Below are 14,882 nucleotides of genomic sequence, written 5' to 3' on the forward strand. Positions count from 1 at the left end.
GAATGTTTTTGGCATCATTGGGAAGAAACCTGTTGATTTTGGAGAAAATCAGAAGTAGGGAAAGTTGGGCAAACAGAGGTTACGGCTTCTGGTTAGCACAGCAGCTTCAACTACCTCTGCAATTGTCTATAGTGATGGCTCTCAACCTTTCCAGAGTACTGTACCCCATTCAGGAGTCTGTTTTGTCTTGCATACTCCAAGTTTCACCTCATTTAAAAAGTACTTGCTTACAAAATCAGATGTAAAAATACAAAAGTGTCACAGCACACTATTACTGAAAAATTGCTTACTTTCTCATTTTTACCATATAATTATAAAATGAATCAGTTGGAATATAAATATTGTACTTACATTTCAGTGTGTAGTATAAAGATCAGTATAAATAAATCATTGCATGAAATTTTAGTTTGTACTGACTTTGCTATGGCTTTTTATGTAGCCTATTGTAAAACTAGGCAAATATCTAGATGAGTTGATGTACCCCCTGGAAGACCTCTGCATATCTCAAGGGGTATGCGTACCCCTGGCTGAGAACCCCAGGTCTATAGATCAAATAACCAGTTGGATGACAGCCATTAATACTTTCCAGTGTAAAACACCACTCCCCATTTCAACTCTGCCCACAGTCCCAATAGGTTTTGAAATGCTGGCACCTTGAATGACTTCTCTTCCAGACAGAAAGAAAATAAATAAGAATGGTGAGGGGAAGGGGAGATTGGGGAGCACACATAGGGGAGAATGAGAGACTTATGGAGGAGGAGAAAAGGGACTTATGGTATGGAGGAGAAAAGGAGAGTAGGAGGGGGATGGGAGGGTGGCACACAGGGAGCTTGTGGGGAAAATGAAGGGATGCAAGGAGCCCTTAGTGTGTGCAATCAGCTCAGTTTACAGAAGGAATGAAGCGTGTGACCCTGTAGTACTTTGAAGGTATGCATTTTACAGCATAAACAGGAATACAAAATCCTAAATATATGCAACGTGCCCTATAATGTTAATGTATAAAATGCTAATGTTATTGTATAAAATGGAACTTTCCTATGTTCCTATTTTTGTGCAAGTTAAATTCTCAGCTGTAGCATTAGATTAATATTGTTTTTCATTTTTTATTTCCCTGTGTTTTTTAAAAGAAAAATGAAAAAGAGGGAAAATGGTGTTAGTGGACTTATTTGATTCTGTTCTCACAATCAAAGTAAATATCATGGCACAATATAGGGAGCACACATTCATTTCTGTAAGTGCACTTCTTTATGACACTGGTGTGGTTTTCACAATACCAATACATGTGGCTATTATAACAACCATACAGGTGTTTGGGGGAAGTGCTCACAGGGAGGGAGGATCTGGGCTGAGAGGCTAGTTGAAGTTTCATAGATTCGTAACTTCAGAGATATTAAGGTCAGAAGGGACCATTATGGTCATCTAGTCTGACCTCCTGCACAACACAGGCCACAGAATCTCACCCACCCACTCCTACAAAAACCTCACCTATGTCTGAGCTATTGAAGTCCTCAAATCGTGGTTTAAAGACTTCAAGGAGCAGAGAATCCTCCAGCAAGTGACCTGTGCCCCATGCTACAGAGGAAGGTGAAAAACCTTCATGGTCTCTTCCAATCTGCCCTGGAGGAAAATTCCTTCCCGACCCCAATTATGGCGATCAGCTAAACCCTGAGCATATGGGCAAGATTCACCAGCCAGATACCCAGGAAAGAATTCTCTGTAGTATTAGGAAGAGGTCATGGGCTCGTGAAGTGGAACCAAATATAGGGAATTGTTAATGAGGTACATTAGAAGACGGTTGATGGATTTTGATGGGACATTAGTGGCTGCAAGAGTGGGGGCTGTGGTCTTAATAGGGAATTTGTGAACCAAGGCTTTCTCAGGTGTGGATTGGACAGCTTCATAGGCCCTGACTCTGTGGGGGCTATAGGGCTGGAGCACCCACGGAAAAAAATTAGTGGATGCCCCCTTCGCCCCCTGGCACCTCCCATCCCCAACAGCCCTGCTGATCAACTCCTCTACTGCCCTCCCAGCGCCTCCCACCCACCACAGATCAGCTGTTCTGTGGTGTGCAGGAGGTGCTGGGGGGAGAGGAAGGAGCAGGGATGGGACACGCTCGGTGGAGGAGGTGGAACTGGGGGGGAATAGGTGGGGCGCGGTTGGAAATAGGTGGGGTGGGGTGGGGGCTTCGGGAAAAGAGTAGGGTAGCGGTGGGGGTGGGGCCTGAGACGGAGCAGGTGTGGGAAGAGGCAGGGTGGGGACTTGGGGGAAGGGATGGAGTGGGGGTGGGACCTGGAGTGGAGCAGGCGATAGTTGCGCACCCTTGGTGCAAGGAGGAAGCCGGCGCCTGTAGAGAGCTCCCCATAAGCATCCACAAAAATTACCTCACTTCAGATCCCTCATTCAAACCCTCCTTTACTGTGATACCTACAAAAACATGACTACAGTTAGGCTGCTGGTGCACTGAGACCACTGCCTAGCATGCTGGCCAGCACTGTCTCATTGTTTCCTTTTAGTCCCCCTCAGTTTGTATCCATCTCTTGTCTTATACAGATTGAAATCGCTTTGTTATTATTATTTATGTGTATGATAGTAACGCCTCGGCACCCCGATCGTGGCCCAAGACCCAATTGTGGTACATGCTGTGCACACACACACGCACACATACATACACACAACAAAAAGACAGTCTCTGTTAGGGTGATCAGATGTCCTGATTTTATAGGGACAGTCCTGATATTTGGGGCTTTGTCTTATATAGGTGCCTATTGCCCCCCACTTGCCTCACACTTGCTTATCTGGTCACCCTAGTCTCTGTCCCAAAGAGTTTACAATCTAAGTGGTAGAAAGGGTCAGAGGGCTGCTGCCAATGAGAGGCTTCTGGGAAGATACGCTGGGAGGGAAAGCAGGGTAGGCATTTGTCATCAGCAAAGTGCCTCGTGATGTGGCTGGGGCTGTCCTCAGTGGCTCATCTTCCACATCCAGTGGCTCTGGTCCCTCGTTCTGCTCATCCTTGGGCTGGTCTAACCTGAAGCCACAAGCCAGGAAGGTGGAACGGTTTGGCTCCTCTCCGCTCCACCAGGTCTAACCCTTCCCTACCCCATACTCTGGGTCTCACCCCTCTCCCCTTGCTGAACCACACACACATGCTGGAACTAGGGGTGCTGGCTTGAAGTGTTCCCGTCCCATACAGGGTTTACAGGTTGATTCAATGGCTCTCACCATCCTCCCCCCCATACAAATTTTTCCAGCTCCCCTGCTCACCCAGTCTCCCCAGCCCGCTCCTTCCTCTTCCCCCATCCTTCCCATCTCTTTCTAGCTCCTGCCCCTGCCCTTCATCAGCCCCCTGCCGCTCCCAGCCAGACCCCTGAGCCCACGCCTGGCTTCTCCAGGGCAGTGAACGGGTGGGCGGGGGAGGGGGGGGGAGAACTGCAGCCGCAGCCACCGCTGGGGGCGCTACAGAGCAGCGACCTGCGGCAGCGGCGGCGGCTCGGGAGGGGAGCGTCCCCGCCTGCCACGTGACTCACAGACCGTTGGGCTCAAGCCCCAGCCCGGCGCCGAGCTGTGTCCGCCGCCCCCCTCGCCCCACACCACACCTCAACGGGGCGGGGGGGGGGGGGGAGGCAGGAGCGCTGCGGTCACGTGGGCTCAGAGTGATGTAATTCCCCTCCCTCGTCTCCTGCCCCTCCCCGAGCAGTCGGAGCTGGGCGCTCGCTCGCTCGCTCGGTGCGTGCGGCTCGCGCTGACCACCACCACCCGCAGCAGGCAGCTTTCCCAGGGCAGCTGCGGCAGCGTGTCGGGCGCGGAGCGTCTGCGGCTCCGGAGCCGCCAGCGGCGGCAGCAGCAGCAGCAGCAGCCGGGCAAGGAGCCTCCATGGGGTGAGTGTCCCCGCAGAAGTTGGCATCTGTTTATCCAGCGCGCGCGCGCTCTCTCTCTCTTTTTTTTTTTTATTGTGTCCTGTTCCCACCCCTTCCTTTTGTTATTCGGAATCCAGGCAGCGGAGTGGCCGGGGAGGAGGCTATGAATAGGGGCATTGTGTGCATGGCTCAGCCCAGAGAGAACGGGGAGGGGAAGGAGGAGGCGAAGTGGGGAGCCAGCTGCCTGCTCCTGGGGTCTCTAGGAAAAGTGGGGCAGGAATGCGGTGCCTGTGGAGGGCAGGCGAGGAGATGCACGCTCGCTGGAAGGAGGGATGGAGGGAATGAATGGGCGAGACGGAGGTAGAGGAGCTCTCCAGGCTGGACCCTTGTTGCTTCCGTCTCTCCTCCCGTGCTCCCGGAGCCCTGAAGTTTGGAGAGACTGGGAGGGAGGCAATGGTCGCAGGCAAGGATTTCATAGCCGCGCTCCTTTATTATGATTCAGTTCAGCCTGCGATTTCCAGGGCTCGGGGCTCTGCCTCCACTGAGTGAGTGGGAGGCCTCCTCTCTGCGGGAGCGGTGAAGGAACAAGTTTCCTTAAGGAGAGGGAAGAGTTTGCAGGCGGCGTGGGTCGCTGTGTTGGGCTTTCTGCTCTCTGGAGCAGGGGGAGATTTCTCTCGGCTCCCCTCCCACCAGAAGCTGCTGATGGTGCGTTTCCTTCAGCAGAAAGTTAGGTTTTCCCCCCCACCGCAGTGCGTCTGGATTTGTAGAGGATCCAGAGGGCCGTGCACAGCAGTCAGTGACTCAACTGCAACTTTTTTTTTTTTTTTTACTCTAGTCTCTCTCCTGCGGTGGGTCGCATCACGGCTTTGGAGAGTTGACAGCTGCAGTTCATGTATGAGTAATAATAGCGCAGCTTTAGTAAACTTTAAGGGGTAGAAATGGTAAAATTTCCATTTGGGCTTATGCTCAAATAAATTGTTAGTCTCTAAGGTGCCACAAGTACTCCTTTTCTTTCTACCCCTTAAAGTATACTGGAAATGGCCCACCTTGATTATCACTATAAAAGGTTTTCTTCTTCCCCCCCCCCCTTTTGCTGGTAATAGTTCATCTTAAGTGATCACTCGCCTTACAGTTTTCAGAGTAGCAGCCGTGTTAGTCTGTATTCGCAAAAAGAAAAGGAGTACTTGTGGCACCTTAGAGACTAACAAATTTATTAGAGCATAAGTTTTCGTGAGCTACAGCTCACTTCATCGGATGCATTAGCTCACGAAAGCTTATGCTCTAATAAATTTGTTAGTCTCTAAGCTTTCGTGAGCTAATGCATCCGATGAAGTGAGCTGTAGCTCACGAAAACTTATGCTCTAATAAATTTGTTAGTCTCTAAGGTGCCACAAGTACTCCTTTTCTTTTTTCTCCTTACACTGTGTATGATAACACCCATTGTTTCATGTTCTCTGTGTGTGTATATCAATCTCCCCACTGTATTTTCCACTGAATGCACCCGATGAAGTGAGCGGTAGCTCACAAAAGCTTATGCTCAAATAAATTTGTTCGTCTCTAAGGTGCCACAAGTACTCCTTTTTCTTTTTGTGAATATGGACTAACACGGCTACTACTTTGAAACCTGTCTTTAAGGGGTAGCAGTCAGCATTTATGGATTTCTCTCCCTAAGGAGCTCCTCCCCTGCCAAGGTATCCATCTCACAGACAGGGTTTGGGGAAAGATCTCCGACCTAGTGGAATTTGTTCCATAGATAGAGATAGATAGATAGATAGATATAAAAAACACACACATATATACTGGAGTATTTTTACTTCTTTTTGTTATGTTGCTGAAGCTCTTACTCTAAATGCCAAAAGTTTCTGTAAATAATGCTTAATGCTTTCCTCTTTTTTTTTTTTTTTATCCTCACATGGGATTTTTACTATTTGTGTAGCAAAGGATGCTGGCTGGCACTGTTTAACAGAAAAGGTTCTAATTCTCTTGATCAGAACCTGCCATAGCTTTATTGCGAATAATAAAATACCTCACTAATGTCCTTGTAAAATATCTCATTCTAAGTTGTAGTTAAAATTGTCAGCATTTTCATTAAAAGTATAAACCTCTCCTGGTGTTTGCAACTCTGTTGGTGAAATTTTTCTCCATCCAGAAACATTCGTGCACATATACTCAGGGAGTTATGAGGACTGAGTTTAAAGTAACTTTTGAGAAGTGAGCAAAACAGACCTGTGTGTGTGTGTGTGTGCGTGCACCTCCACCCCCCTTTCCTGTTTTTTACTCTTTAAGATGGGCCTGGTAGGTACCTTGTCCTTAAAGGGACTTTGTCAATTTAAATTTGAATAGGAATGGTTTCTTCCTTTACTTTCTAATGAAATTTTTTTTGAAAGACAAATTTCCCAGCAGTCTTGACAAAACAAATATATTGTAGAGCATTCTGCCATTGCATTAGAATCTGAGAGTAAAATGATTAATCTGTTTTCATTGTTCAGGCTCTGAAAGATGCAGAAAGTAAAGTACAGTGATAGTGCAAATAATACAAAGTAAGCTAGATTCTTAACATTCAAAGTTACTCTTAAGTAGCATAAGGACGCTTGCTTTTTTTAGGGTTATTTTTTTTTAACCAGATGATGTCCTTCCTATCTAATCTTCTTTGTTACTGTTATGAACTAAATTTATCTTAAAAGTTCATAACTGCAAAAGTAGCAGTTTAAGGGGATACTGAGGCTATAAGCTTTCAGTTAATTTGAAAGAATCTTATCAGCTCAGGATTTCCCACAGGTGACAATTAAAAATGGACCTGATTAGTAACCCAATCAGATCCACACTGGAGTTCATATTTCTAATTCTTACCAATCCTATGAAGAGGATTTTCCTTCCCCCTCTCCATTTTTTGGCTGTACTGTGTTACTTGTCCAATCATTTTAGTTTCTTATTGAAAAATCTACTTTTAAATATTCTTCCATTTAAGACTATGACCCTGTAATAGAATATAAATATGGTTAATGATTTTGCATGCAAAATCGCATGCACCCATTCATTGTACTGACAAATTTTAAACATTTATTGTCCAGTTCTCAGTTGTGCATTTTGAGGCCTCTTATTTAGTGCCATCTCCCTGCTGGTTTCAGAATAGCATTAAAAAGCTTAAAACACCATATATATGTACATTACTAGAACAGACACTCTAGACTGATGAGGTGGAATTGATAAATCTCTAGAACTGCTTAGCTTTTGGCACACACTCATAAAGAGAGGTAAATGAACTTTTTTGTATTTGCTAATCGAAGATTCGCACAACAGCTACATAAACAGAGGTGTGAAAGAGCATTTAAGAAGAACAACAAAGGGTTTGTTTAGAACCTGACATTCTGTCTGACAGAGAAGCAAAGTGCCTTGCCAACATTTACCTGTATACCATGCACAGCAAGAGTATATCTTCCAGACTCCAAAATATTGGGAATATGTGTATGTACCATTCTCTTCCCTAATCTAGGAATGCACCTATCAACATAACAAAGAAGCTGGCTTCCCCAAAAACAATTCATTACTTAAATGGGTAAGAGAAGAGTGAACAGAGCTGCTGATGGAAGTTTTCATGAAAGGATTTAATAACGCATCTCTGTTCAGTTTTGAGATAGCCCCACTTGGGCACCTTTCTGCAGCCCCATTTGGTGGGGCATATGCGTTTAAAAGGAGAATAAGAGGACTCGAAGCTAAGTTTCTGTGCAGTTCTAGGTTTTTGTGAAGGTTAATGACAAACTTTGCTCCAGTTGTAGTAATATCCACTATAATCAATTCATTCTGGTAGCTGAGTATATTCTGGTTCTTGTTGCATGGTGGTGATACCTGAAATAACAATAAACAAAAATGCCTAAAAATAGAACTAATATATCTAAAGCTTTAGTGTTCTGTTTGCTGTCTCAGGCAGAAACTAAAATAGCCAAAAGAAAATGCTTTTGAGATTTATATCAACTATCTAGGCAGGTTTGTGGTGACTTCTGTGGGTCATGACTTCACTAGAAGATATGCATTGAAATTATGACTATTCTGGCAGTAATTTTTCTACTGTCCATAATGTTTATTTCTTTTAAGAGGTGTTTTATATTGGAAATTGCAGAAGTCATACTTTTAATGATGGCAGCTTAAGTAATAAATTATTGTAGAATCCTACAGTTATCAAACAAAAGAAAAGGAGTACTTGTGGCACCTTAGAGACTAACAAATTTATTAGAGCATAAGCTTTCGTGAGCTACAGCTCACTTCATCGGATGCATCCGATGAAGTGAGCTGTAGCTCACGAAAGCTTATGCTCTAATAAATTTGTTAGTCTCTAAGGTGCCACAAGTACTCCTTTTCTTTTTGCGAATACAGACTAACACGGCTGCTACTCTGAAACCAGTTATCAAACAGTTTGAGATAAAGTTGGGTTTGGGATAGAAAAGAGAGGGGGCTAAATTCACCATTGGCCCTTATAGCTGGGAGCTGGTCTAAACCATTATAGAGGGCTTCAGGGATGGAAACTAAAACAGACCTGGTGGCAGCAGCATTAGACAATCCCAGTTACTCCATTTGTTGTTGCAGAAGAGAATGTGAAGTGGCAGCTTGGCCTGAAAAATGAGTGGTGCTGGCACATAAGGGAGTGTGGCTACTAGGATAGCTGGAGGGGATGTTGAATCAACAGCATTTAGCAGGTAATTTTCTGTCCATCTTAGGTACTTGTATTGCCCCCATTACATTACAATCTGAGCCCTTCACACTTTAATGTATTTATCCTCAAAACACCCCTGTGTGGTAGAGAAACACTGCTGTTCCTACTTTAAGGGTAGGGAGTTGAGGCACAGACTGACTTGCCCAAGATCATAACAGAAGTCTGTGGTGGAGTAGGGAATTGAAGCTGGGTCTCCCAAGTCCCTGAGTAGTGCCTTAACCATTATACCATCCTTCCTCAGTATTTATATATACATATTTACAGTGAAGTCAGTCTGATATATTGACATTGCATCCTATCCCTAAGGAAAGGGTTTTCAATAGTACAGATATGAATGGGTGCTCTCGAGGGGCAGTGTTAACATGGATTCATGGGTTAAATTGCACCCATGTCACTCTGGGTGTTGCAGCCTGGTGCACAGGGTTGCAACGCCCAAAGCGGGAAGCCAGGTCCCGCCTGGTGGGACACGAGCTGCAGCTGTGCGGTGAGTGTGGGATGGGCTTACTCTCTGTTTTTTGTTTTTTTTTTCCCCCTTCACCCTCCCCCTGGGCCTCCCCTCCTCATTCAGCCGGGATTAGGGTTGTGGTGCCATGGGGGGAGTGTTCTGCTATGGTTGGTTGGTGCCTCCTTGGCAGTTTAGTATAGTTCACTCCGCCCCCGGTGCTCTCAGTACTTAATTGTAGGGTTAGTGATGTTGATTCCTTAACAGGCTGAGCTTTTCTCTTAAGTGTTCTATGTAGCAAGGCATATGTACGAATTAAACTAAAATGGCCTCAGAAAGTCAAAATAAAGATCATATCACTTCCCTTCTCAATCAGGTTTTACATCCTGCTACAGAATATTTGAAAACTTTTCTTGGTTTGAATATTTCTTCAATGGGGTAATATCCTTCAGGGAATCATCTTGTGGTAGGGACAGGGTTTGAGGATGAGGTTTGATACACATTAAATAAAGATGCCGTTCATCCCTTCTTAACAATTCCCGTGTTTGTTTTCTCTTGGGCTACTTTACAGCATTCATCCATAAAGCGGCATTGTACAGCCTTGGATTTAAGATTAAATCTTTATACTTTCTTCGTGCTTGCTTACTCCCGTAAGGAGCAAGTTGTCTGATGTGAAGTATCATAAAGGAAACAAGTAGCAGGTACTAGCTTTTGTGAGATGCAGTTCTCAGAACGCCTTCTGTGCTGCTATCTGAACAAATAGGTTGTTCAGCACATCTCTGCTGGTTACATCCCGTGCTCTTGATTGGGCACTGTTGCTTCGTCGCACTCTTAAATCTTTAATACGATAACAAGTGGAACTGTGGCTCATGTAATCTTTTTATTTTTATTTGTAACTAGATGCCTCAATCCAAATTCAGGCCTTGCTGTGTAAAGTGCTGTACAAACAGATAGATAGCTAGAAACAGCTGCTGTCCTGGAGACTTTGCAGTCCAAGTAGAGAAGGAAGACAGAAGGGGGAAGAAGAGGGTATTTCTGTTCTTCTTTTTAGAGATGAGGAACTGAGGCACAGAGAGATTATACTTGCCTGAGATCATACACAAAGTCTGTGGCATAGCTGGGTATTGGGCCCATATTTCCTAAGTCCCAGAGGGTGTTTCAAATCAAGACCATCTTTCCTCTGTCATTTTGACTAAACGCTCTCAATTAGTAAAAGGATTTTTCTCCATAATTTCCATGCCACACTTGGCCTTCTGAGGCACCTGACCATGAAGGATTTCTCAAGAGGAATAGGCTTTGGACTGCTGTAGGCATTGTTGCCTGGCTAATGTCAGCTTCTGATTGACATTGTATACTAGGTTAGAGATAAGAGTACACTAGATCAATCTTTCTCACCCCCCCTCCATCTTCCTCAAAATAATTGTTTGCCCAACTGAAAGAGACACTGGCAGCTTGAAATCTGTCTGGTTTCTAAAGCTGAGATTAAAGTAATTTAAATCATTATACCTGCTCTTGCCCCTGCCAGTTTCTGTGGTCTTACATTTTCCTATCCTTTTAAAAAAAAAAAAAAAAATCAGTTTGCTGATTCTGTGTTGAAAGACCTGCCCAGACAGAGGAGTCTGACTAGATACAGAGAGAAAAATGTGGGTCTAATGAATAAATGAGTAAACTCCAATTAACTTCAGTGAAGCCAGGATTTCACTTAGAGTGCTATCAGTTGCACAAGATAAACTGAAGAAGGGTCTTGTTTTCTTCTTTTGTATAATTCTTTCCAGTTACAGTAATTGGGTGGCCTTGTGTGTTCACACAACTTCTACTAGTTTGATTTAAAAACCAATTTAGTTAACCTAGCACAAAACCCTATGTGGACACTCTTAAATTGGTTAGCATTAGGCTTCTAAGGCATCCATTCAGGGATGGCTTACCTGGCTCAGCTGAATCAACTTAAAAACAGATTTTAAATTGTTACAAGTTGCGGACAAGGTCTAAGAGTAGAGGGTTGGAAGACTGAGGTTCTTGCCTACAATTGGTGTGTAGTTTTTTGGTTTGGGTTTTTTCTTTCTGCTGGTGTGGCTGTACCACTATAGCTGTAGTTTCAAACTATGCTAAATTGCATCTTAGCACAAGTTGCTTTTTTCCCCAGTGCAGTGCATTCCTGCTGAAGGGTTTGCACTCATACAGCTACATCCTTGTAGCTACACCTGTTCAAAAAATAAAATGTCTGAGTTACTGTCTTACTAGTTTGATTTACTGTGCTGGCTTCCACAGAGAGTACTTAAAATTCATTGACTATAGACTAGATTTTAAGTAAGTGAGTCAGTAATTTGACTGTGAAACAAAAATTTTACATCTATGGTGAACCTATAAGATGCCTAACCTCATCTTGTCAGCATAGCAATCTGAATGATCAAAAAGTAAGAAGCATTTCTTAGTAGTTCAAACTATGAAATGTAATAACTCTTGGCCCACGGTCCTCTTGCCTCTGCAGAGAGGAACCAGAATCTTTGGATCTTAGTGCAGGAAGAGGAACCAGCACTGCATTATGCTTGCTCCTTCCTCTCAATCCTATAGAGACTCATCTGCAGAGACTTGGGGGAGATCTGAGCTGTAAGTAGGGAGGGGTTATGGCTGGACTCTCCCTGACCCTAGATCCATGGGGCACAGCAACATGAGTGACTACAAAGAGTTGGCAGTAAACTATGTGGGTTCACTCTCATAACCTCTTTTCACCCCCAAGGGATGTTCCAGGGGCAGTGGTTTTCAAGGTGGGGCTTGGGTGTGGGTGGCAGTTTGGTGGCAAGAGATTTCCATGTGGATGGTCCCTGTCTGTGGTGAATTCCCTGATGTAGCTATGGATTTAAGGGGATTGGTGGATGTAGGGGGCCAACCCTCAGCCTCTTCTTTAAAGGGAGAGAACAGCCCTTCTCTGTGCACCCCATTGAGGGAGAAAATGAAAAGCTTGGTGAAATGACATTGGTTGGTGACTACAGCAATATAATTAAAAAAAAATGCTTGAAGGTTGTAAGCGCCTTGGTTGGAAGAGAATTTTTTTATTAACACAAAGGTTACAGCTAGGAGATGGTGATACAATGGAGAATTTTAGAAGGATATCAAGGGGAAAAGTTTTCCAACAGCGGGATGTATTTGAGTGGAAAAAATCTCCCAAGGAAAGTTGAGTGCACGTTGCTTAACGCATCTAAAAGCAGAGATGACAAAGAGCTGGAAGACACAGGAGACGGTCCTAAACAGGCAGAAGGTGGGACTAGGTCACCAAAGGTCTGTGATGTGTCTTATGTCTATGATTCTGTTTAAAGTAGGATTAGCTGTGTACAAATCATTCATTCCCTGTCTTGAGTAGCTCTTGAGTCACACAGTGAATTTCTCGATGTGTTTCCATAGTCAGAGCCACACTGATACACTCATGGTACAGTAACACTTTCCATTGTTTGTCAGATGGCATATAGTTCTCTGCCATAGACTGGGGGGGCGGTTTGCGGGGGGGGGAAGATGCTGAATGTGATGAAATCACAAGATATTTAGTAGAATGGAAAGTGCTGGGAGTATCTTTCAGTATGGTGCCAGCTTGTATGGTATGGTATGATAAACAAAAGCAGCTAGGAAGATGGGCAAAAGCTAAGCCCTCCCAGTGGCTCTGGCAATGGAAAAAACCTAGGTTTGTGAGTGGCATTCGTGTTAACTGGGTCAGCGGAGCTTGATCACCTGAAGAATGTGACAAGCACGGGTATTGAGGTGAGCAGTAGAATAGGCACTAGCTGTGCAAGTGCCTATGGGTAATTAATAGAGCAACACTAACTGCCAGCAGAGTTTGTTCTTGGGAATGAGAGCTGAATTCGTGGCCTAGGAGGAAAATTATCATCTGAAGCATTACTGGGGAAAGGAGAATCCCTGCTAGGTGTTTGGTATGCAGGTTCTTCTTGGAGTCTCTGGCTCTTCTCCTTTTTTGGCTTCTAGAAAGCTCTGCTTGAGGTAGGGGGAGAGTGAGGTTGGAAAGAGAGGACTGGTTGAAGTTGTGAACGTCATTTTGGTTATGTTGGAAAAGCTTTATCCAATATGAAGGTTTTGTAGCCTTTCCTAATGGGTGGGCTGACTTTGCATTCATCTAATCTCCATCCCCACAATTGACAATTAATTCTGAGATTAGTATTGTGCTGTGAGTATAGAAATGTAATAAATTGGATACAATTGTGGTCGGAAAGAGACGGAGATATCACTTGGTAGAAAAACTGAACGTGGCAATAGAACTTACATCTTCTACTTTACAGAAATATACTGATATTTTTTTCCAATATTTAACCCTTCTGGTGTTAGACATTCAGGGCAATGAGCCTTAGCAGCAGAGTCATTTTCAGTGTCACAAACATAGAGCATACAGGTTTCAGAGTGGTAGCCATGTTAGTCTGTATCAGCAAAAAGAACGAGGAGTACTTGTGGCACCTTAGCGACTAACAAATTTACAATATGCCCTAAGGCCATTTTATGTTGCTTCGCTGGCTTAAAGGGGGCATTCAAGGAGTTAATTACAATGTTGTTTGAAAGAGCTTGCTCTGATTCTAATATACTTTTAATTGGAGGAAACTATAAGCCTAGGGTGGCTATTTGATTTGATTTGCCCTAGTGTAAGTCAATGGGAGTGCTTGCCCTAGTAACTTTTTAAACCTTAATACTTAATTGTATGAATTTTAGGTTCAAACACCATACATGCAGAAATATCGGAGCCTCAGATTACCACTATTTTATTGCATCTTATTATAACATGGTGGCACTTCTAGGTTGACAGTGAACCTTGCTGGGGTTTTAGTATGTATTGCTAAAAGTTAATAATTTTTTTTAATTCTATACTAAAGGGATTACAAATCAAGTATTGAACTAACAATCGGATGCTTTTAACTAGAATTAGGATGCTGAGCTTGTGGATTTACATGCTCTGATTTTACAAAGATGCTCTGGATACAAATTGACAGGTCTCAATATTTATTATTGCATCTGTTATAAAATGGGAGCTCCACTCTATTTGATAAATGGATTGAAAAGATGGTCTTTGTTAGTACCTTTGTATCACCTGCTGAAATGCCGTTTTGAAGGGTCGTAGAGCAGTGCTCATTTGTGAATTTCAGTGGATGTGCCTGTGTCTTGTACAATAGTAATGCAGTACGTTATTAGAGGAACTGCCTTTTATCTGTGGGAAATGAACATTTATCATAAAGGTGTACTGAATTGGGACACTGACCTTTTCTGTGCTAATTCTAGTAGTTACTCCCTTTGAGAATGTAGACCTTTAGTAAGGGGAAACAAAAGCCAGTTGTTTTACAGGTTTTTGTCCCTCTATTGCTGAGGCATCGTGAGCATTATGATGCACAAATTCTAATCGTAATGTCTGTTTCTAGTTGTCTGATGAAAAGATTAGAGTATGTGGGTCATGAACAACACCAAACCTGGGAATCTACAGGGTGATTGGTGTGGTGGTGTTTTTTGTTGTTGTTGTTGTTTTGGCATGCTGCCAAAAATTTTATTCTGCTGTGGATTTAGATAATGCCATAAGTACATAAAATGCACATATTGTAGGCAACATGTGATCGTGATGAATCTTGTGGGGGGGAAAAAAAATTAGTTGTAATGTTGGCCTCCAACAGGAAGTGCCCCAAAAAAACCCCATCAAAAACTTGTTCATGACAGCTGCTAATTGGAATGTATAATAAGTCCTACATAAAGCCCAGTTCTGCAGCCACTCTGTCTGCATACTCAGGAATTCCCATAGAGGATCTCACCATTAGTCCATCTAGTCAGGTATTCTGTCTTCAACAACATCCTGTCTTCTGCTGCTTCGGATGTAGGTTCAAAAAACCCCAAACAAACTTGT

At 43.7% G+C, this 14,882-nt stretch overlaps 1 protein-coding gene across 8 annotated transcripts in view; it reads left to right on the forward strand.

Moving 5' to 3' along the window:
• Positions 1-3,607: 3,607 nt before the first annotated feature.
• RAI14 (retinoic acid induced 14) overlaps positions 3,608-14,882 on the forward strand; it is a 131,218-nt gene continuing 119,943 nt past the window's right edge. For 2 of the 8 annotated variants that reach the window (XM_038402127.2, XM_043514634.1), the window contains exon 1: positions 3,608-3,875. Coding sequence is in view for 3 of the 8 variants with exons in the window: in XM_043514633.1 (XP_043370568.1) it covers positions 4,200-4,214 (15 nt within the window). In the remaining 5 variants the exon portion in view is untranslated. Of the gene's footprint in view, positions 3,876-4,081; positions 4,215-4,540; positions 4,560-8,496; positions 8,546-14,882 lie in introns of those variants that run through there. The other 6 variants (XM_038402129.2, XM_043514633.1, XM_043514631.1 and 3 more) reach the window with 6 other exon arrangements.

This window comes from Dermochelys coriacea, chromosome 5, assembly GCF_009764565.3.
Source record: "Dermochelys coriacea isolate rDerCor1 chromosome 5, rDerCor1.pri.v4, whole genome shotgun sequence".
In the NCBI taxonomy this organism is placed as follows: Eukaryota; Metazoa; Chordata; order Testudines; family Dermochelyidae; genus Dermochelys; species Dermochelys coriacea.